The sequence below is a fragment of the Cynoglossus semilaevis genome, chromosome 2 (assembly GCF_000523025.1).
Source record: "Cynoglossus semilaevis isolate Cse_v1.0 chromosome 2, Cse_v1.0, whole genome shotgun sequence".
In the NCBI taxonomy this organism is placed as follows: domain Eukaryota; kingdom Metazoa; phylum Chordata; class Actinopteri; order Pleuronectiformes; family Cynoglossidae; genus Cynoglossus; species Cynoglossus semilaevis.
The window spans coordinates 18,757,324-18,778,348 of NC_024308.1; the positions used below are offsets into that span (position 1 = coordinate 18,757,324).

The following is a 21,025-nucleotide window of genomic DNA, read 5'->3' on the forward strand; positions in this document are numbered from 1 at the left end:
ACCGGATTATAAGGCGCATAGTCAGCTTTTGAAAAAAATTTCAGATTTTAGGTGCGCCTTATAGTGCGGAAAATACGGTAATTCTTTTGACATTTTGACATTTGTCAAACAAATAAGAGATACAATAGGTATATCCCAAGTCTTCAGCGATTTGTGTTTTTATTAATATATATATTGACTTACCGTGGCCCATACTGAGCCTTCCAGCATCAAAAGTTCCGACAAGTATTTGAGCATTATCTGGAATTTGTGATCGCTGTATTCAAAGCGTTTCCTCATCACCATCTGGCAAATGATGTTGGAGGCAGCATTGTTGAAGAGACGTGCTGTGCTAAAAGGTTCACCTGGAGAAATAGATTTCACTGTTGAGATACCAGGTCGTGCCTTTACCTCTCTACCTCTATTATTGTACTCTCTCTCTTTCTATGACAAGTTCTTTATAAAAAAAAAGGTATTGTGTATTTTTTGTCTATGTTAAAAAAGAAAAGTTTCATAAACGGCATTCCCCTTAGTTATGCCTGTATAACTGAGCATGTGACATATATTATATTTTATATCTGTACCTTTCTGTAAAAAAGTTTTGATCATTTTTAGATTCTAAAGTAATTGTCTAATAATTATAAAGTACCTTTTTCATTTTCGATCACATCCTGCAGGTATCGTATCTCCTCCAGGATGCTGTTTTCAATTATGTTTTTTCCCAGGCCAAAGGTGCGTAAGGTCGACAAGGCAAAGCGCCGGTGCTTCTTCCATGTTTCACCATTACTCAAGAACAAACCACCTGTTCATCATGACATGAGTACAAATAGGTAAAATGGTTGCACTTTTTTCTTAGATAATTTTTTTTTTTACCTGAGCCTGAATAAAACCTCTCAGCCATTGGACTAAATGGTCGGTCCACAAAGTTCTCAGCCTGTGTCACGAGGGCTTCTTTGATCATCTTATATCCAGTCAGAAACACGGCTTTGTCCCTGCCCATACGGACACTGAAGACATTCCCGAACTTATCACTCAGCTGGAGACAATAGAGACAGACAAAAGTGTACTAGTTGTAATTTTTTATTTATTAGGAAAAACAGACAAAACCGTATTTTGTTTTCCATATTTTAAAATTCTAAGATTTTATGAACAGCCAGAACCTGAAAGTCATTAGCAATTAAAAAGGCAAAATAAATAGTTTTTTTTTTTTTTATGAACCTTACCTTGTTGAAATAAAGGTGAGGGTGTTTCGTGTCAACGCTGAAGAAAATCCCCACAAAAGGCAGACCCTTTGGTCCTGGAGGATAATTTGGTGGTTTTCTGTTATTGAGGAAATCAGCTACCAGAAGAAAGAAAAAAACAAATAGCAGCAGCCCTTTAAGGTCGAAACTAAGCAAAACATTATAAAGCCACATGGTTAAAAAGCCAGATGTCCTGTCTAGTCCTGTCTTCCTAAATTCCTTAAATCCCCCACTTTGATATACAGCAGTGCTATAGCTGCATAATACTATCTGTGCTGGAGTTCCACATTTTATAATGTATGAAAAGCAGCAGTGTACAAAGGTGGTGACATCAAAGGTTGCATAACCAGCACAAAGATTAGTTTAACAATTAACCACAGGCTCCACATTTAGAAACTCAAAACATCCACTCTGTCGTATTGATTCAAATGAAAGTGCAGATAGATGTTGCAAGAGAGATGAATGTATTTTAAATGTCATAAAACAACAATGACAGATTATTAACTTACAGATTATAACCAGTAAAACAACAATGACAGATTATTAACTTTTATAAATAACATCTTTATCTTTGAATGTTGATCTTTTGCACTCTTCCGTAAAACCACGTGTGTCAAACTCAAGCATTTAGTGAACCCCATGCAGCAGACTTTCTTAACCTAAGAAATTAAATGTTATTTTTTATTACACAGCAATGAACAATATTTGAAGCTTGAATAAATAAAAATCAATTGTGAAACCACGAGGTGACTGGATATCTCCAGAGGTTACAAATGTCTAGCTGGGGCAAGATGAGAAGCCCTTCTTTGGGTGAGCTTTACTACTATAGTGATACATAAGAAAAGTTTATTATCGATTTTTTTTTTTTAATTTCCACCTCATTCCTCAATAGCCCTGATTGCAGAAATGTGAGACGTGTTTTCAAATAACCTCGTTAATAAATAAGTATATTCTATAATAATATATTCTACTTTCATACTACTTTCTATAATCATTTGTTTTGTCTACCAGAGGTCAAACTCAGATTCTCTTTTGTCCATAAAAGACAGTTGATATGCATTATCAACTTTCTCCACCTACTCAGTCACAAGACCGTGTCCTTGGCACTGTCTCCTGGGGTTATGATTTCACTGATGTCCGCTTATGACGTGTACCAAAGATTAAATAAATCCTCCTACTGGGGTGAATCATCGTTCCTCGTTATTTAAGTCAGTGTCTTTTTTTTCAGGAACTCTCTGGTTTTCCCCAGGACAATGCGTGTGTTGTGCACAAATTGCAACAATGTGGCTGCATTTCTCATCTCTTTCCTATTAATGATATCTGAGAGAGACTGTATCATGATTTGAAGGACACGTGCAAAAGTAAAAAAAAAAAAGCACAACCTTTGTCAACCTTGCAGTAAATGTTTTATTGAGTTTTGAACTGAAAAGCATGTATTTCTTCTTTTTCAGCGAACTCTAGCTTCAACCTTGAAGGCATGGGGCACTCGTGATGCTCCATTGATTCCCTCGGTGTTCAGCTTCACCCCATCAGGAGCAGAGAAGGAGAACCTCTGGAGCAAGGCTACAGGAAACAGAAACATTTCCATTATGGCCAGTCCTTCTCCAAGACACACACGTTTACCTGGTAAGTACAAACACACACACACACACAAACATGAGATCTGAGGTCTGGTCTGGTGAGGCCATTTAAACCAATTATTATAATTTACCGTATGAGTTCCCATAATGGGGAAATTCTCTTTACAACCCACACAGGCTGCCACACAGGGACGCCATTTAGTTTGCTGCTTGACCTTTGCTCTGCACCAGTATAATCTCGACCTAAGTTTGTTGTCCAGTATTTGAAAAATACTATGACCTGTTATACAGACCCAGATAACACTTTCCAACAGGACATGTTTTTTGTCCTCATAGAGAATGAGTCATAGAGCTGTAAAAGAAAAAAAAAAGAGAAAAAAAAACTATAATTTAATTACATTATATCTGCCAGTTACCATGTGCCTGCTTATTCAGTGGTTAATAAAACAGTCCTGTCCACAAGCAAACCTAAAGCTTAAATTGACATAAAATATGAAATATAAAATAGACAATCTGCATTTCCTTCATTTTGCCAAACTGCCTTACACCAACCTAGGCTGGTACAGGGTGCATAGGTGTACAGTTAATACTAATAATAAAAATAGGGATTTCCAAAGTGTGGTGTGCGAGAGTGACCATCAGGGGGTGCGCGAGATAGAAAAAATGATGGCGTTGGTGAACCGCTGCTCTAATAACATGGGTTCAGTGGTACTACCGTGGTCATCAGTGGGCTCTCTTGATTTTTTATTTCTCGTGATCCATAGCTCATTTATATTTGCTAAGAATAAGCTGAACTGAGTATACATCTAATTTCAGAAAGGTAGTAAAATACTTAAATTTTGTGCTATGAGTATGCACTACATTTTGAATGTGAAATCCGTTCATCCAGAACAAGCCATGTTTGGTCATCATGTAAATCAAGATTAAGAAGTAACTTTATTTATCCCACAATGGGGAAAATAATAGGCTTTTTAATCTTAGTATACACAAAGCTAACCTGTTTTCCTACATGCTTAATGAACCAAAACTGGAAGCTTGGCCTCTTGGCTTAGCAAAAATCTACATAATGTGCATTTAAAAACATTAACAAAAAGTAGTTAAAGTATAGTTAGCAGCATTAGCTTAGCAAGACTGGTCATTGTAAGTAAAGAAAGTCAATCCTGGACATGGGAAAGGTTGGGCAATATGACTTAGGACACGGTGATCTAATGGGTATATCCCATGCTTTCAGCAGAGATTTGTGTTTTTATCAATAATTTAATTTTATAAATATTGACTTACCCTGGCCCACATAGAGCCCTCCAGCATCAGAAGATCTGACATGGATTTGAGCACGTTCTGGAATTTGTGATCGCTGTATTCAAACGCTGTATTCAAGCGAAGAGACGTGCTGTGCTAAAAGGTTTACCTGGAGAAATAAATTTCACTGTTGAGATACCAGGTCGTGCCTTTACAACAATTGTACTCTCTCTATTACCAATTAATCAGTACTCCAGTACTTTATGTTGTTGCTTTCTGTAAACAAGCGTTGATACTTTTTTAGGTTCAAAAGTAGCTGTGTTTTCATCATCATAATATCAGTACCTTTTTCAGTCTTGATCACATTCTGCAGGTGTTGCACCTCCTCCAGGATGCTGTTTTCCATTGTGTTCGTACCCAAACCAAAGGTGCGCAAGGTGGACAAGGCGAAACTCGAAACGGTGCTTCTTCCATGTTCATTGTGACACGAGGCACAAAGAGGTAAAATGGTTGCATTTTCTTAAATTTCTCTCAAATTTTGATGTGATTTTTTTTTTTTTTTTACCTGAGCCTGAATACAGCTTGTCAGCCACTTGACTAAATGGTCGGTCCACAAAGTTCTCAGCCTGTGTCACGAGGGCTTCTTTGATCATCTTATATCCAGTCAGAAACACGGCCTTGTCCCTGCCCATACGGACACTGAAGACGTTCCCGAACTCATCACTCAGCTGGAAAACAGTAGAGAGGGACAAACAGTGGTAAATTACACAATGCTTTTCAAACTCTGTGTAAAAAGACCATCAAAAGAAAACAGGTTATCATATCTTGAGATTCAAGTCTTCAGGTGTCTCTGGAGCTTCTATCTTTCCCTCCCCTTATTGATTGGGCGAATGTACATAATTTTACCATTATGGACAACTTTGGTTTCCACATGGGAGTCAATTTAAAATGGATCAATCTGTTCCTGAACCCCCGATGACTGATGCTTATTCAAACCTTTTCAACAGTATTTTGTGGACAAGTTCAAACACACAATAAATGAAAAATAATTAGATCTAACAAAAAGATAAACACAACTGAGTAAAGAATAAAGCTATAAATTCGAAAAGCAATTTCATTCATCCGTACCGCTGCTGAGTAGTCGTGGTTGCGCAATGTTCACTTCGCTTTCTCACAAATTATTTTCTCCGAAATAGTGTCGCCGGCCAACGTTGATCCAAATCAGTAGCAACTTTCCACTTCTTCTGATGTCTGCGATCTTTGCTTGATGATCACAGTCACTTCTTTGGCAACCTTAAATGTAACCCTCAATGTAATGCTAGATAATGAAATCAGTTAGGCAATGTAATGCTAGATAATGAAATCAGTGAGGACTTTTTAAAAACTCCTAACACCTCCAAACCCCTAACACCTCCAAACCCCTAACACCTCCAAACCCCTAACACCTCCAAACCTCTAACACCTCCAAATGAAGGGCGATGTTATTCTTATTTTTTTCATCATGTTGATGATTTAACTTCAGTTAGTATTTAACCTTTACTTTCAACTGACTATTAAGGGAAAAAGGCATATTACCTTTTGCTCTTGAAAATGTTGCTGTGACTGTTAACTGCCATAATACATTACTACGACCGTTATTGATTGGAAAATACTCTGACTAATCTTTGATTTCTCAAAAAAAAAATTTGCTGACTGCACAGTTATGTTTTCTGTGTCGTTTGGTGTGTGTAGAGATTGCAAACAGTCTGTACAGTTGAACTAAAAACATCAGGCACATTGTCAAAAAGTCTACTATTGTCAAAAAGTCCCCCCCCCCCTTTGCTGTTTGGTGGTGGGAGTAGAGTAGTAGGAGACACATAAATCTTTTTCCTGCTGTCATTTATGTTAACTATTGGTCAAGCATGAACTTGAGTTTAAAGAATTTCTCTTACTTACTTACTAGTTCTTACTCAACTAGTTGTAACTTTTAGAAAACATACTATATTTTTTTTCAAAATATAAAAAAGAAACAAAAAGTCTTTAACATTTGAGGGTGGAGCAGTTTTTTAACCTCAAATATGTGGTCTGTTTTATCAAGTAAACATGCACAGTCGAGCTACTGGGTTTTCCCTGTGAATGTTTTTGAAGAAAGGGGTGGAAAAATTTAGACCGCAAGTTTTAAAAAGTAGTATTTCTAAATGTACTGCATCAAAAAAGAGAGAACAAATATTTGAAGCTCAACTTTACACTCTTCATCATCATTCCTTCAGTATCTTTTGAACCTGTTGAAAGTGTGAAAAAGGGGTCAGCACAAGCAAAGGGAGCAGTCAGCATCGTTTTCTGAGCTTTTTGTGGCACGCGGCACGTCACACGTCAAACTAATCTCTGTTATCGGCAATGTCAGCAGCTGCAGCGGCATCTTTAATAAGAACATGTGTTCATAAAACTCACATCAGGTCAGCACAGAGTCTGTGGTGATGAAAGAAAAAAAACAAGCAGTTGAAGTAGAACAACAAAGTTCTGAGATTGCTCTTTTGGTCGCTTAAGAAACCACTAAACTAGGTCAGTGTTCTATTTCTTTTGCACCGTACTCTGTGAGAAAGTCTATCAGAGCAAGTCATCTCCAGAAAACTTTGGCTATTAGCAGTTGAGTTGTAAGACAGCTCAAGAGCTGGATTTGTGTCAGAGAGCTGCACTAACTGGAGCTGTTGTTCCTTGTTGTTCCTCGGCAGCTTATCATTTTCAACAAACAAAAACCTGCACACGTGTTTCTCCACATGTGAGACAGGGCACATCTTGGGCACCGGTGCTCTAGGTGAGTTTGATGATCACTCTGTGTTTTGTTCTGAGAAATACGGAAGAAGTACATTATTTTGTGATACTTACAAATGTTAGTTCTTTTTACAGCCTCGTCTTCAATCTGTGCCAGGTGTTTAGGAAATGTTAAGATGAACTGAGATGGGTCTTTCCTTGAACACGCTGAGATGTACAATCTCTGCTTGTTTTTTTCTGTGTAAGTACTTGCTACTGCTTGTTTGCTGTTGTGGTTCTGCACTTTGTCAGTTGTGGGGAGTTTTATTTTTAAATCACAATTTTTTTTTTTGTACCAAAGTGTGAAACTGTTTGTTTTAAAAAAGCGATTTTGAAGCTTTTAGGTAGTTGAAAAGATTTTTCTTCTGTCGGCGATCCAAATACTTCTGATATCAAACGTCTCTGTTTACTTTGTTGTAAAACTAGAGAATACTTTCGAAGACATAAAAAAAGCTGATGTGTGAACTTTACTTGTTGGACAGGTTCCACTCTGCTCCCCACCTGCTGCCAGTTCATCAAAGAACTGGGGCATGTGACGGTAGAGCCGTCTTCCATCTTCCTCATGGGCTCAAATCTGACGGTTTACTGCCACCTCAAAACCTGCCAGCCAAGGTAAAAGCTGAACTAAATGTGCAGTGTAAGAGAAGAAGTGGTGTTTGCAACCTTTGCTTACTGTCCATCAAACTGTCTGCCCGTCTGTCCTTGTGTCCATCCATCCATGCATCCCTCCCTCCTTTATTCTATTTAAAATGAAAACAAGTTAGCAATTGTCTGTTTGGCAGCATCTACTGTATGTACATGAATATTTTAGTGTGTTGTAATTAGCCATTTGAAAATGCTAATATGTTTCCTTAAAAAACAAAGAAAACACAAATTTGTATTAAAGACTACTTAAACTGTGACATAATACAGGGGTTCCCAATCCCTGGTCTGGGGACCGGTGCCAGTCCATAGGTCATTTGGGAAAAAATGTACTTCAGTTTTACTAATTGGCCTTTTTATATCCCTTTAAATATCCCTTTAAATTTTTCATCAAGATAATCTGTCAATGTTTCAAAACAACAGGTCATTCAGACTCTGATACTGACAGAAGAAAGTCTGAAAGATGTTTGATTTTAAAAATGTAATGATCCTTTAACAATGGTGGGGCATTACCAGTTTTTACCAGTTCACATTAGCGTTCATAATTATTTGAATGGTGCAGCTGAGGCTGTCTGGCCAATCCAAAAATACTGTAAAAGTAAATTAGGAAAAAGCTGCGGTATAGATTTGATCAAACTTTGATTAAACTTTGTCATTCCACACGTCACTGTTACAGATGCAGATTGCATCTAACCAGAATTGCAAAAGAAGTAACTGAAAACACTGAATAAGGAAATTCACATTGAAGAAGTGATACGTACTGTATCTACTGTAGACAGGCGCAGTGGTGGCCTGGCAGTTAAGGAAGCACACTTGGATCCGGAAGGTTTCAGATTCGGATCCGCCAGCTGCCAAGTTACCACTGAGGTGCTCTGAGCATGGCACCGTCCCCACACACTGCTCCACTGTTCACTTTAGTGATGGGTTAAAAGCAGAGGTCACATTTGGTTGTGTGCAATGACGAGCAGTTTACTTTCCTTTTTCCACTTTCCTGCACGGTAAGACACAATTTGGAAAAATACACAGTACTAACATAGAGCTTTAATGTGTGTACACAGCAACTATGAAATATATACATGGTTTCTGGTTTACGACGCCATCTTCCATAAATTTAGGATGCTTAATTGCCTAACCTATAGCTTAATTGATAGGTTTATTGCACCTATTGGATTAACCTACTGTGCCTGAAGTTTGGGCTTTAGACATTGAAATATACAACATTTGCTATATTAGGAGTGGTGAATGAAATGTATAACTTATTCATAAAAAATACTTTACGGGCCAGGATAAGCACATTTGTATTTCAGTGGTGTACAGTAGACAAAGCATACAAATCTGACGGCGGATACAAACCTGATGAAACACCGGTTGTACGCCACACATCAGCTTGTGCTACATTCCCTTTGTTTTGTTTGTGTTGTTTATTTGGTAACTATTTGCCCTTCATTATGTCTCCCAAGCGTAAGGCAGACTCTTCTAAAGGTTTTCATTATTGTTACAAAAATTGAGTTAGAGAACATGTAGGCAAATAAGAAAAACATGCAGACAGTTCAAAGTGAATAGGAAGTGCAAAATTCAGGATGCAAAATTTTTAACAGTCGATTACACATTAAAGTGTATGTATTATTATGATGATGGAGAGAAGAAGGAAGGTTTCTGGTTGTTGTTGTTATATAACAATACATTGAACGGTATTTCTTTTGTCTTATTCTCCCAGCTGAGGTTAATGCAGTTGTTTGTCCCACACTCGCAGTTCCACAATATTCCTGGAGCTGAGCAGCAAGACCGTGAAGGACAGGAGTGAAATCAATTGCACCACTGTTCAGTTTCATCTGCCAAATGTCCAAGAGTCACAGTCTTTCGTGGTCTGCAAGCTGGACGAGGGCCACAGCATCAAGACCGTCAGTGGACAGGACCTGCAGGGTGGACGTATGTAGTAAGATTTCTAAAGTCCTAAAGGCTTCCAGGTCTAATCTGTGCTATTGTCATGCTGGATTTTTGCCCACGTGACCAAATCAAATAGGTTGTCAGTTAACACAGCAAAACATAATGGGAAGAAATGACAGGAAAAATATGTTAGCCTCCAAATAGATTATTTTCACTCTTGGTTGTTAATATAAAACATAAATAATGTCTTTTAATTCTGAAGTTGCGGCTCATGACTGAAGCAAGACATTTTTAAATACAAAATGATTTGTATTTATTTCTAAATAAATGCTGTCACAATCCACAAAATTAACTAAACGTTGTCCAAAAGCAATAAAAAATGAGACATTGCAATTCAGGCCAAAAGATTATTAGGAAATATTTAGCATCATTATCATTATTATTTTTTCACTAAAAATAAAATACCACAATGAGTACATTTACCTCTTTGCCTTTCTGAGTAAAAAAAAAAGTATATTTTTTTCAACTTTGTCCCCTTTGTTGAGCTTACTGTCATTTAACCCGGAGTCCCCAACCCCTGGTCCGAGGGCCGGTGCCGGTCCTTAGGTCATTTGGTATCAGGCCACAGTGGGACACAGTTAAAAAAATGCACTGGAGTTTTACTAATTTACTTCATTTAAAGATAATCTGTCATTGTTTCAAAACAATAGGTCATTCAGACTCTGAGAAAAGAAAAAAAAAGAAAAGAAAAGTAGAATTGGTCTTTATTTTGAGAAGCCTTAGGCATACATTTTATTCTGATTTTCTCCACAGAGTACAAATAAATAACTACTTTTTTTTTCCTCCTCCAGGTCCTCCAGATAAACCCCAAAAACTAAATTGCCACCTGACAAGAAGCTCAGACTTTATATACTGCTCATGGATGAGTGGATCGCAAACATACATCTCTACAACCTACAATTCCTCAATCAGCAGGTTGTCCTTAATGCTAAAGCCCAAGTTGGTTATTAAACACCAGGGTTTTATTTTAGACATCAACCTTTTTTTTTTTTTTCTTTCTACATTTTCAGTGACAATGGGACCTGCGTGTATTCAAATCACATCCAGGATGCTGAAGAAATAAAAATACCAAGAAGAACATTAGATGAAAACACTAAATATGAGTTCACTATTACAGCGTACAACTACTTTGGAGTCTCACGCTCAAACCCGTTCATCCTGTGCGTAAAGGACATAGGTAAGCAGGGATTTGTGTATTTTAAGTAAGTGAGTCAGTTATTGTGCTGTCGAACTTCAAATATTGGAATGTGATCACCAAACTGTTTTTTTATTTTGCAGTGATACCAGACACGCCTTATATCACACATATAGGGTTTAAGAACACGTTCGTGGCAGTAGATCTGCAGTGGAACACCACAGATTACTCGGCGCACCTGAGGCCCTCCGTCAGACTGCGCGTACCAAATGGCTCCTGGGTAAATTGACAGTGTTGTGTTGGTCAGGGTTCGAATTACACCGTGACTTTTCTGGGGAGCTCTATTTTATTGCTGGGCGTTCCCTGAATCACTTCTACAACTGGTGGACGCCAACATAGCGGCGGCGCCACTTCAGTGAAGAGAAATTGTCGAAGAGAAGATCGTAACTACTGTACGTAACAACGTAGAAACGTAGTGATTTAAGTAGCCTGCAGCGCCACCCGCTGGCCACAAAATAGACACAGCATTGTGTTTGTTAACGCAGACAGTGAATAAACATGCACCAGCGTGTTTTATTATGTTTAGTTCAGAAAATCCAAAGAGACCACCCCTATTGGCACGAAGTAGTTCATGTAATTCGAACCCTGGTGTTTGGCCGTCATTAGTATAGTCACTATCAGATGTGTCGCAATGTTTTTACCTGCTCTTTGTTACAGGAAGTGAGAGAGGAAACAGAGCTCAATGATACCCTGATAAGAGTGGATAACTTAAAGCCTTTGACTGACTATGAGTTCCAGTTGAGGACATGCAACTCCACGTCACGACTCAAGCACATCACTGAGGCCGATTTCACACCCAGCAGTCGGTCACTGTGCAGCAAGTGGAGCCCATCTGTGATGGGACGAAGCCCAGGAAAAGGCAAATTTTTTTTTCTCCAATGTTAACCTCCAATTACTTAATTATTGTATAAAATGTGTCAGATGATAATAATAATAATAATAATATGAATATACTTGTTGTCTTTTGACTTCATCATCAGGTCCATCTAAGCCCCTGGTTGTGTGGAGGACAGTCGACAGCTTTCAAAACGTGACTGTTTTATGGAAGGTACTGAGTATTTACAATTAATTAAATGCAGTCCAGCAACAGAGTTTGTACGATTTATACAAATTGTGCTCAGAGTTTTACCTCATCATGTGCCAGTTTTAGGTAGAAGAAAACAAGAGCATGTTGTAAATAAGCAAGGTCATGATTTAGTAAAGTGAGCTCGCGATTCTGTAAAATACCGATCGTGCACTTGATTTAGGTAAACAAGTGCACGATCTAATAAAATGAGCACACGCTCAACTTACACAGGTGTGTGATTTAGTAAACGAGAGCATGATTTTGCAAACTGAGAGAACGTTCTCTTGATGGCCCCAAAAATATTGCTTCGATCTCTCATGAGTTCCGTACAACATTGGGTATCAGAGTTTGGTTTAAAAGGAACTGGCTAGCTGCAGTAGGTTGACCAGTGGCCTCCCTGCGATCTATGTTAAAAAAAATGTATTGTTCTAATGTGAAGGAACCACTGATGTGGAGGCGGGCCTTAAATCAGGGTGACAATGAAGGAACCACTGATGTGGAGGCGGGCCAGGGTGACAACGTGTTTTCACCAATGGAGGAAGTGTCTCCTTGACTCACCTGCTATTAGCAGCATTTCTGGCCAATCATAAGCAAGCTTACCAGCTGTAGTTGGTTGAGCAGCTTATGCTATTAATTTGAAGCTGTTACAACAACTACTAAGTATTAATAGGACAGACTGCTGAAGCTCAGGCAGGCACTGGTTACTGTTGACTCAGCTTGACTGGACACTAAATGACCATAGGAAAAAATGTGACCATAAATGGTTGTTTGCCTTGATATTTGGCCCTGCGATGGACTGGTGACCTGTCCGGTGTATAACTATGTCTCCTCGCGACCCTGCAAAGGAATTCAAGTAGATAATGCATGGATAGACGTTTCTGACTCATTTTTGCTTCATTTAAATTTATGCGTGAAATTGGAAATGAAACGTTGCACTGTGGGTAAAAGCGTCCTACGTAGGTCTAGCAACACTTAGGATCAAAGAAAGAGGAAGTGCATGTGTTGCAGTGCTCCCGCCGTATGGTGTCACTAACACTCTAGACCTTTATCTGTTGGAGCAACACTGTTGGGGATTTTGGGCAGGATGTGTGGTTAGTACTGAAAAAATACTGATGCGCATGTGGTTTGCGATGACATCACCAGCTGCTTAATACGTGGAACACATGGTGTTGATAAGAGTCTCTGAAAGCAACTGCTGTGAGCGACATAGTAAAATAGGACGTTCTGATAAAGCCTACTGACATATTACTACTTACTATTGTTTACTATTTACTCACAAGTCATTATATATTTTAATACTGTAATTTGAAATGTGACAACAGTACATTCACTAGAACAGACTTATATTTTATGTACTGCAACGGGGCTTAGAGATATGAGCTTCTCCAAGTTAGGAGTAGGCAACTTGCGATATTTTCCTCAGGATACGAGGAAACATCCAGTTGCGAGTGCTCAATCGATCTCCTTTTTTCCTCTCACTCACTGTCCCACGCTGGTTTTTTTTACCCATTTTTATATAACAATAACATAAAAGTTTCCTTAATTATTATTTTTTATATTATCAATATATTTGTTTATATCTATGATGTTGATATGGGGGGTGGATTAATTAAAATAATATGGTATATGTCTTGGGGTAAAATGAATTAATTGGTTTTAGTTATTTTTAATGGGTAAAATGCAATTGAGATACAATACATATATATATATGTATATACTGTATACTGTATGTACCATATATAACAGTAGTTTTCAATAGGTGAGGCGCGCGTCCCCTGGGGGGCGCCAAAGGGTCACAGGGCCTGCATGAAGTTGTATGCCTGAAGTGAAATTATAAATTATTTACTGTTGCAAGTAATCGTTTATGAATGCACTTTTTAAAAAGTTGTGAAAATACAACCATGTCAAATACATTCTATCAGTTGCAGTATATATAAAACTAATATCACAGCATGGCTGCTCCATGATGAATGTGTTTTTGCTTCCACAGCCTCCACCTCCACAGGACTACAGCGGTGATGTTTACCAGTACAGAGTTTTTCTGAGTAGGAATGATATGGAGGACGTCGTCTGTCCTGCAAGTTCACGTTCACTACCAGTACCAGCAGAGGTCCATTCAGTGAGCATCAGTGCTGTCACCTTGTATGGGTCTTCCCCACCAGCTAATGTGCCGCTTGGACACTCAGGTAGAGAAAGCATTACGGTGGAGAAGGCAAACGCAGTCATTTCTTCTTCTTCTATTATTTCTGCCGTCATCATGACTATGAATTCATCATGAGTATGAATTCATCATGAGTATGAATTCATCATGAGTATGAATTCATCATGAGTATGAATTCATCATGAGTATGAATTCATCATGAGTATGAATTCATCATGAGTATGAATTCATCATGAGTATGAATTCATCATGAGTATGAATTCATCATGAGTATGAATTCATCATGAGTATGAATTCATCATGAGTATGAATTCATCATGAGTATGAATTCATCATGAGTATGAATTCATCATGAGTATGAATTCATCATGAGTATGAATTCATCATGAGTATGAATTCATCATGAGTATGGATTCATCATGAGTATGGATTCCACATACGTAGAAACCAGGAGATTTCAGTGGGACATTAGCCCACAGACACATTGTTTGCTAATTTTAAGTGTTTGTCATTAGTGGTTAGGTTTCTCCATAGTGCGTGCCGCTCTGCTCTTTCACTCTGCCATATCACTTTGCATTCATATTTGGCGTTGTATACACCTGTAAAATGTTATGACATGAAAATATTCATGTTCAATCTTTTCGTTTACTCTTACTACCTTTCTTCACTGATACGTTGAAACTCGTTGAAACCAGAACTAATTGTACCTCACTCAAATTCCTTAGCATAGCATATTTGAGATCTCCTCTTCCAAAAATATACATACATGTATGTTTCTTTCAGAATAATTAATGCACTTTGCTTCTACATTTATACAATTTCCTTTACAGTTTTTTTTACTATTTTCCTGTCACATTATGTCCTCTTTGCATGACCTAACCATATGCCAAAACCCAGCATGTCAAATACAGTCATTAAAAAAGTAAACAGAACATTTTTGCTGTTCAGGTGACCTCGGACCTGTTCTGAGAGACCCGACTCCCTTTGCTAACGGCATAGCTGTGCGGGTATCCTGGTTTGGGCCAAGAACTAAAAACTGGTCTACATCTGGAGAACTTCTGCAATATGTGCTAGAGTGGACGAGCGTACCTGAAACAGAGCCACAATGGCAAGAGGTTGACAAAAATGAAGACAACACTTTAATCACAGGTAGGAACACACACACATCATCGTCTTTGTCTTTGTAATACAAAATACTGTAGATTCCCTCGTGGCTAAAAACCAAGCTATGTCGACAGCGCCCTCTTGTGGTTTATTATCGAACAACAGCTACAATTGCTTTAGCATACTGAATAAAGCTAAATACAATAGTCATTTTACGGCTCGAGTCAAAGAACAATGCATGACACAAGCAGAATATTTTACCCCGTGAATAAGCATGTCTCTTATTTTCAGATGTATTATTGTTTTGATACAATCATTTGTTTTTATAAAGGGTAGAACACTGGGCTGCTAAACCTGCAGATTAAGTGAACAGCTTATCAGAGCCTGCAATTTCTGCAAGGAAATGTTCTGTTAAATAAGTATTTTTCCTTTACAATAATCAGTAATACAGTAATATTTTGAGACAAATCTCAAGATTTTTCTGAGACTTATTCTTGTTCTTGTCTGACTCTGGCTCAAACAACAAAATTAGTTTGAAAAATAAAAAAAAAGTTAAGTCACGTAAACCGGCCATTATGAACCAAGCTATTCAACAGGTGTTAATTTAGCATGTTTATGCAGTTATTTCTTGGAGGGAATTGTTGCTACTTCACCTTGAGTTTATATATATATATAGATTTAAAATGTTTTAATTCTATTTTTCATTATACAGTATTTTTGCGCAGTAAATTAAACATAACTCCTCTTGTTTTAGGTCTAACTGCAGGTGTCAGATACAAAATCTCTCTATATGCCGTGACCACCGGGGGTGTTAGCAGTCCATCATCTACCTTGGTCTACTCCAAAGAACAGAGTAAGGCTTAATTATTCTTATGTTAACGTGGTGTTTATCATGCACATGTCCCATCCTTTCCTTTGTGATTTTTTTCTTTTTTCAGAACCAGCATCTGGCCCCGACCTGTCAGTGTTGGGCCATGAGAACAAGATGATTAAGATTCTTTGGGAGAAGCTGCCTGTAAACCAGCAAAGAGGCTTCATTAGAAACTACACCCTCTACATACAAGCTCTGGACACCGGCGATAAGGAGCTCAGGGGTAAGAAGAACTGGGCACTTTGTTTGTTTTGTTTTGTTTTTTCCATGGAGTTTATTTATCTGTAGGTATGAGTGCGCGAATGACGATTGTCTCAAGAACCCTTGACACAGAGTCACAGATGAATAAATCACATTAAATCACCAACATTTTCAATTCACTAAGACATTGCAGGAATCACAACAGATAAAAATCAATCAGGTTTCCTTTTTTTTTGTTCATCCATTTTGTAATGTTTATTGTTTTCTTACTGCTCTGTTTAGATGGAAAGATAAAACACATCACATGACCCTAAACTGCTGAAAGGTAGAAACATTGTAAATTTGTCTGCGACCTTATTTCTGAGAAATAGGGGAAGAGCACATTTACCTTCTCTGAGAAGGTGCCATAAAAGATTCTAGCATATAGTTTAACTAAAAAACAAAAATTAGCTAAAGTTTATTCACAATACCAAACCAAAAAAGGATACAAAATAAACATTGTATTATGTACGTATCTGTCATAACATTAAAATCAATGTTTTGGGAATATTATTCCTCAGAAATATCAAGTATTAAAAACTCTTACACAAATATGTGTAAATCCAACCCTCATTCCAACAGTCATTCACAGATTTTGCGTCAGCACGAGTGACTGGTGTAATGGAAAAAGTGAAACCAGAATTACTCCCCTCCCTCAATGCTTTGATACATCAGCAGGGTTTTTCTCCTCATGGTTCCAGTAATTGTAAAGTTTGCAGTGCTGGTAGTTTTTGTTTTTGCGACGATGTTTTGAATGACGAGATCATCTCATTGGTGATATTCATAACAAAGTGTGAGTGCCTTGAGATTTGATCGAGAAAACGAGCCGCAAGCGTTCAAAGCCTCCCTTTTATCTGATCTCTTTGATTGAACACAGTAAAGCTGGTGCGCAGCAGTGAGCACACAGGGCTGCTCCACACTGTGGTTGTGATCGTCTTCAGTGAATCATAGTTATCTAGAACTGTTCTTGACCACCAACAGGAAGTCATGTGGCATGTGCAAGCATGCAAACACAAAGCCTTGTTAACCGGCTAACCTTTCTGCTTCACACACCAATTTTTAAAACTCTGTGTGACAGGTGTCAGATAGCTTTTCTTATACACTATCACATATTCACACACACTACTGATAGAGATGTTGAGATATTGTGGATATTGATGAACCCTAATCACTCTGCTTTGACTGAGAATCTAGGCTTTTCTTCACACAGTCTAAACCAGTGGTGTCATAGTCATTTTGGTTCAGGGGCCAGATACAGTCTGAGCAGATGTCAGGGGGGCTGGACAAGTACAATCATAACAGAATTACCTATAAATAAAAATAAGTCCATGTTTCCCCCCTTTGTTTTCATGCAAGTAGGTACAAATATATAGTAGAAAATAGTCATATTTCATACAAAATCCATCAAGCAGACCAGATTGAACCCACTAGTGGGCCAGTTTTGGCCCGCTGGCTGTGTGTTTGACACCCCTGGTGTAAAGACTGATTCAGGTCTCAATTGATCGTGATCGTAAATGTGAGTTTTTGTCTCAGTTTACGGCCCTGTGACGTGCCACTAAGGACCCGCTCACAGTTCAGTTCCATTTTTCTTTTTCTAGTGATGTTGCCGGCTTTTCCCAAACAGATGTGGGTGGAATGTCCTGAGGGGACTCTGTCTCTACAGATGACTGCGTCCACTCTAGCAGGAGAAGGACCACGGAGCAACAGGATTGTATCTCAACCTGCAGGTTTTTTTTTCAGTGGCTCCACTATAACTCATATCTGCTGAATGTTAAATCTAAGAGTGAAAATGGTGTAATGTTGGGGTTTTTGTTATTGTAATCATAATATTGTTACAATAATTATTATTGTAATAATATTGTAATCATAATTCTTCTTGTGTTTTTTTTTCATCACCAGCAGGCCTTGTGATTGAGGTTGTTGTCACTATCACCTTCTGCATAACAATCATAGTCAGCCTCATTTGCTGTAGGTGTATTAGAAAAAGGTATTAAACCATAGTATTTCAGTATTCATTTTGAAAAAGTGTTGTTTGATTTCATAAATTATTATATTATATGTATTCCTGTATGTATGTATGTCTCTTCTTTCTAGTGCAAACCTCCACCTTTCTAGGTTCTCTTCTAGCTGGTGGCTATTTCTGTCTTCTGTCCTCCCAACAGCACACCTCACTACTGTTGTACTATTCTCATACATGTCCTGCACCAATCTAACATACTTTTCTGCCACTCCTGACTTTGTCATATGCCTTTTCTAAATCTACACATACACAATGTAGCTCCTTCTGACCTTCCCTGTACTTCTCCATCAACATCCTCAAGGCAAATATTGCATCTGTGGTACTCTTCCTAGGCATGAAACCATACTGTTGTTCACAAATCTCCAAAGTATAACAATAATAAATATACTGTTTGTGCCATGTCCTATTGTAGCAGCTATAGTATTCAAATAAACAAATGCACTCTTTTGCAGGATTAAACAAAGGTGTTTATCCTGGGGACCTGCATGGCTTAGTCACACTTTACCAAAGCCTGGAAACAGCAATGCCATTCGACTGCTACAGGTAATAGAAGCCAGCTAATAATCACAACTGTTTAGACTGTCACACAATCCCTTACCTTTGAACTAATCTTAAAAGCACTAGCCATTGATATGAATGGTTGACAGTTAAGCTAATTACAGAGCCATCAATAACACAGAAATCACAGTTTTACCCCAGTTGGTGTAATACTCCTCCATGCCACTCTGACACTGATGTAGTTCTAAGGCGCTGCAGCATCGTTCTACCTCTGTACCTCAGCATAGACCTACCTCATGCAGGGTAAATGCAGTTAGGTACTTAAATGCTGATTGTCCCTACATGAAGTCAAAACACGACCTCACGTGATTTCTGGAGTTTCAGGTTGTTTCAGCTGCAGCCGAAATGAAAGCAACCGAAGGCATGTAGTGGGAACCCATCATTCAGCAACCCGTGTTCATCATCCTGTATTCTTTATGTTTCCAGCAGGACAGATGTGAACCCTGTTTCGGGTCCATTGACAGTGACCCTCTGCTTTCCCCCATCACTTTGCTCTCCTGGGAGGAGAGGGAGGCCATGTACCCCATCATTCATGTTCACGTTCAAGTGTCGCAGAAACGACTGGAACAAGGTTCAGTAAAGATGCCTGTTTTAGCCACAGAAACTGGGACGGTGCCTGTTGTTGGTGAGCTGCACCACGCCAGCTACAAGCCTCATATTGGTGAGTTGGCTTCGCAGGTAGACAAAGAAGAAGAAGAACAAAAGGATGTGGCAGCATGTGTGAAGGAGGAAGTCTGTCCTAGTGCATTTGGAGGCTTGCTCTCCAGTGTGGAAGTGGATTGTCCCGCTGTACCCAAGGGAACAGATATCAGTTCCGTTAGCGATGGCTCGTGGCCTAGACCTTCTCACACAACAGCTGTATCAAAGATAAACTTCTGTGAGGGGACAATGGAGACGCAGAGCCACGGTGAAGTCAACGACCCCCCTGTGAAGTTCCACCACGCTGACATGACCATGGCAGACATGGCAGACACTTGTCTGTCTCAGAGAACGGTGGAGACTTTACTGGCTAAAGGTTACTTTCCTCAAATACCTGTCAGCAGCTCTGCCCTTTGTGTAACACAGCGTTAGCTGCAACCATGGAAGTAAAAACAGCATTATATAAAGACTGCTTGAACAAGAATTATATATGTATTTCAGAGCTGTCAAATTATATACATTTTTGATCTGATTTATCATATGGTATCTATGGATTAATCATGATTCTGATTATAATTAAGTCACAATAATCCAGATAAACTACTATTACTAAATGGCAAAAAAAGAACGTAGAAATTTGTCAAATTTTGTAAATTGTTATATATATTTGGTAATTACCGTGCTTACCGTGTTTGTAGGCTATGTGGAAAGTTATTTTCATAACCTTAGTGTTTGTCCTTAACCATGTTTATCAGTCCAAAGTCCCTTTACGACCCATTTGACATCACAACAGTGCTAGATAAAAACGATAAATACAATTTTTGGGGAGTTTACCCGCAACAGGTTAATGTCAGAATAGCTCCTTAACTTTAACCTCATCAGAGCCAATCACCTTCAAAACCTTTGCACTTATTTTTTAGGACTGGGACAAGTTGTCTGACTTCTTCAGTGGTAGTCAAATCACACTCTCTAGATCAGGGGTCACCACCGTGGTGCCCAGGGTCACCTGGTAGCCCCTGTGGACTACCTACTAACAAGAGGGTCCAAAACTGTACTGTTACTGTGCTTTTTGAATCAGTTACACTGGCAGTGATATTCAAGTGGATGCAATGACTATGGTGATCTAGAGTGTCTACTACTGTATGGTTTGTTCTGGAAGTCTGTATCAAACAAGTAGCTCTTCGCATTACTAAGTACCCGTGAAGTAGTTCTCTGTTTCAAAAAGGTCGGTGACCTCTGGTCTAGAGGGTCTCTCTTATGTCAACACAACGCAAACAATATTGTGTCATTGTTAGGGCCAATAGACAGTGTGTATATATATATATGTACTGTATATATGTAAATATATATGTATATATTTATATATATGTATATATGTATATATTTATATAGTATATACTGTATATAGTATATGTGATCCTTGGCTATTACGTCTAAATGTAGGATTACAAAGTGGGATTAATAAGGAAATGTATTCAATGGAGTTTCATTTTTCCATTTTGTAAGTTAAACCATTACAAAAACGTATTCCACTGAGTTAATTTTCAGACAACCCAGGTGTAATTTTACCTTGAGACGTTTCAATGTCGAGTGAGCTCTCTTCTTTACAGTAACACTCACCATTAAAACATCATTTTACGTCAAGGTAAAACCACACCTCCGTTGTCTTAGTATAAACTATGTATAAAATAAACAGTAGAAATGTACTCCAGTTTGAATGAACTTGTTCATGCAATCACTGTCACTGTTTCCA

The 21,025-nt window shown here is 38.4% G+C and overlaps 2 protein-coding genes and 1 long non-coding RNA gene across 7 annotated transcripts in view; 1 reads left to right on the forward strand and 2 right to left on the reverse strand.

Annotated features, from left to right (window-relative positions):
• cyp2n13 (cytochrome P450, family 2, subfamily N, polypeptide 13) overlaps positions 1-1,490 on the reverse strand; it is a 16,292-nt gene extending 14,802 nt beyond the window's left edge. The window contains exon 1 of the mRNA XM_025053775.1: positions 1,366-1,490. Within this exon, the coding sequence (XP_024909543.1) occupies positions 1,366-1,394 (29 nt within the window). The 5' untranslated portion in view covers positions 1,395-1,490. The remainder of the gene's footprint in view (positions 1-1,365) is intronic.
• Positions 1,491-2,726: 1,236 nt separating this feature from the next.
• On the reverse strand, positions 2,727-4,524 carry LOC112486302 (uncharacterized). The gene is made up of 3 exons (XR_003048719.1): positions 4,385-4,524; positions 4,082-4,208; positions 2,727-2,843 (listed from the first exon to the last, which is right to left on the reverse strand). It is a non-coding gene; the product is annotated as an uncharacterized LOC112486302 (long non-coding RNA).
• On the forward strand, positions 4,420-20,978 carry il23r (interleukin 23 receptor). 5 transcript variants are annotated; one of them, XM_025066270.1, is made up of 18 exons: positions 4,420-4,540; positions 6,751-6,833; positions 6,926-7,031; positions 7,312-7,441; positions 9,225-9,400; positions 10,210-10,333; positions 10,429-10,595; positions 10,697-10,833; positions 11,271-11,472; positions 11,594-11,661; positions 13,670-13,865; positions 14,789-14,989; positions 15,699-15,797; positions 15,883-16,038; positions 17,654-17,782; positions 17,955-18,042; positions 18,528-18,618; positions 19,060-20,978. In XM_025066270.1, exons 3-18 carry the CDS (start codon positions 6,977-6,979, stop codon positions 19,702-19,704), a joined length of 2,664 nt encoding a protein of 887 aa, XP_024922038.1. In that variant the 5' UTR covers positions 4,420-4,540; positions 6,751-6,833; positions 6,926-6,976; the 3' UTR covers positions 19,705-20,978. The 5 variants fall into 5 exon arrangements, with proteins under 5 accessions (XP_024922038.1, XP_024922035.1, XP_024922040.1 ...); XM_025066267.1 differs by lacking the exon at positions 4,420-4,540 and adding an exon at positions 4,660-4,797; XM_025066272.1 differs by lacking the exon at positions 4,420-4,540 and adding an exon at positions 4,660-4,797 and having other exon boundaries at positions 17,958-18,042.
• Positions 20,979-21,025: the final 47 nt, after the last annotated feature.

Bases quoted from the DNA above. Each gene is read 5' to 3' on its own strand.
- il23r (XM_025066270.1), top strand. From the start codon at position 6,977: ATGGGTCTTTCCTTGAACACGCTGAGATGTACAATCTCTGCTTGTTTT. The intron at 10,834-11,270 runs GTAAATTGACAG...TCTTTGTTACAG, and splicing joins GCGTACCAAATGGCTCCTGG to GAAGTGAGAGAGGAAACAGA. The intron at 13,866-14,788 runs GTAGAGAAAGCA...TTTGCTGTTCAG, and splicing joins TGTGCCGCTTGGACACTCAG to GTGACCTCGGACCTGTTCTG.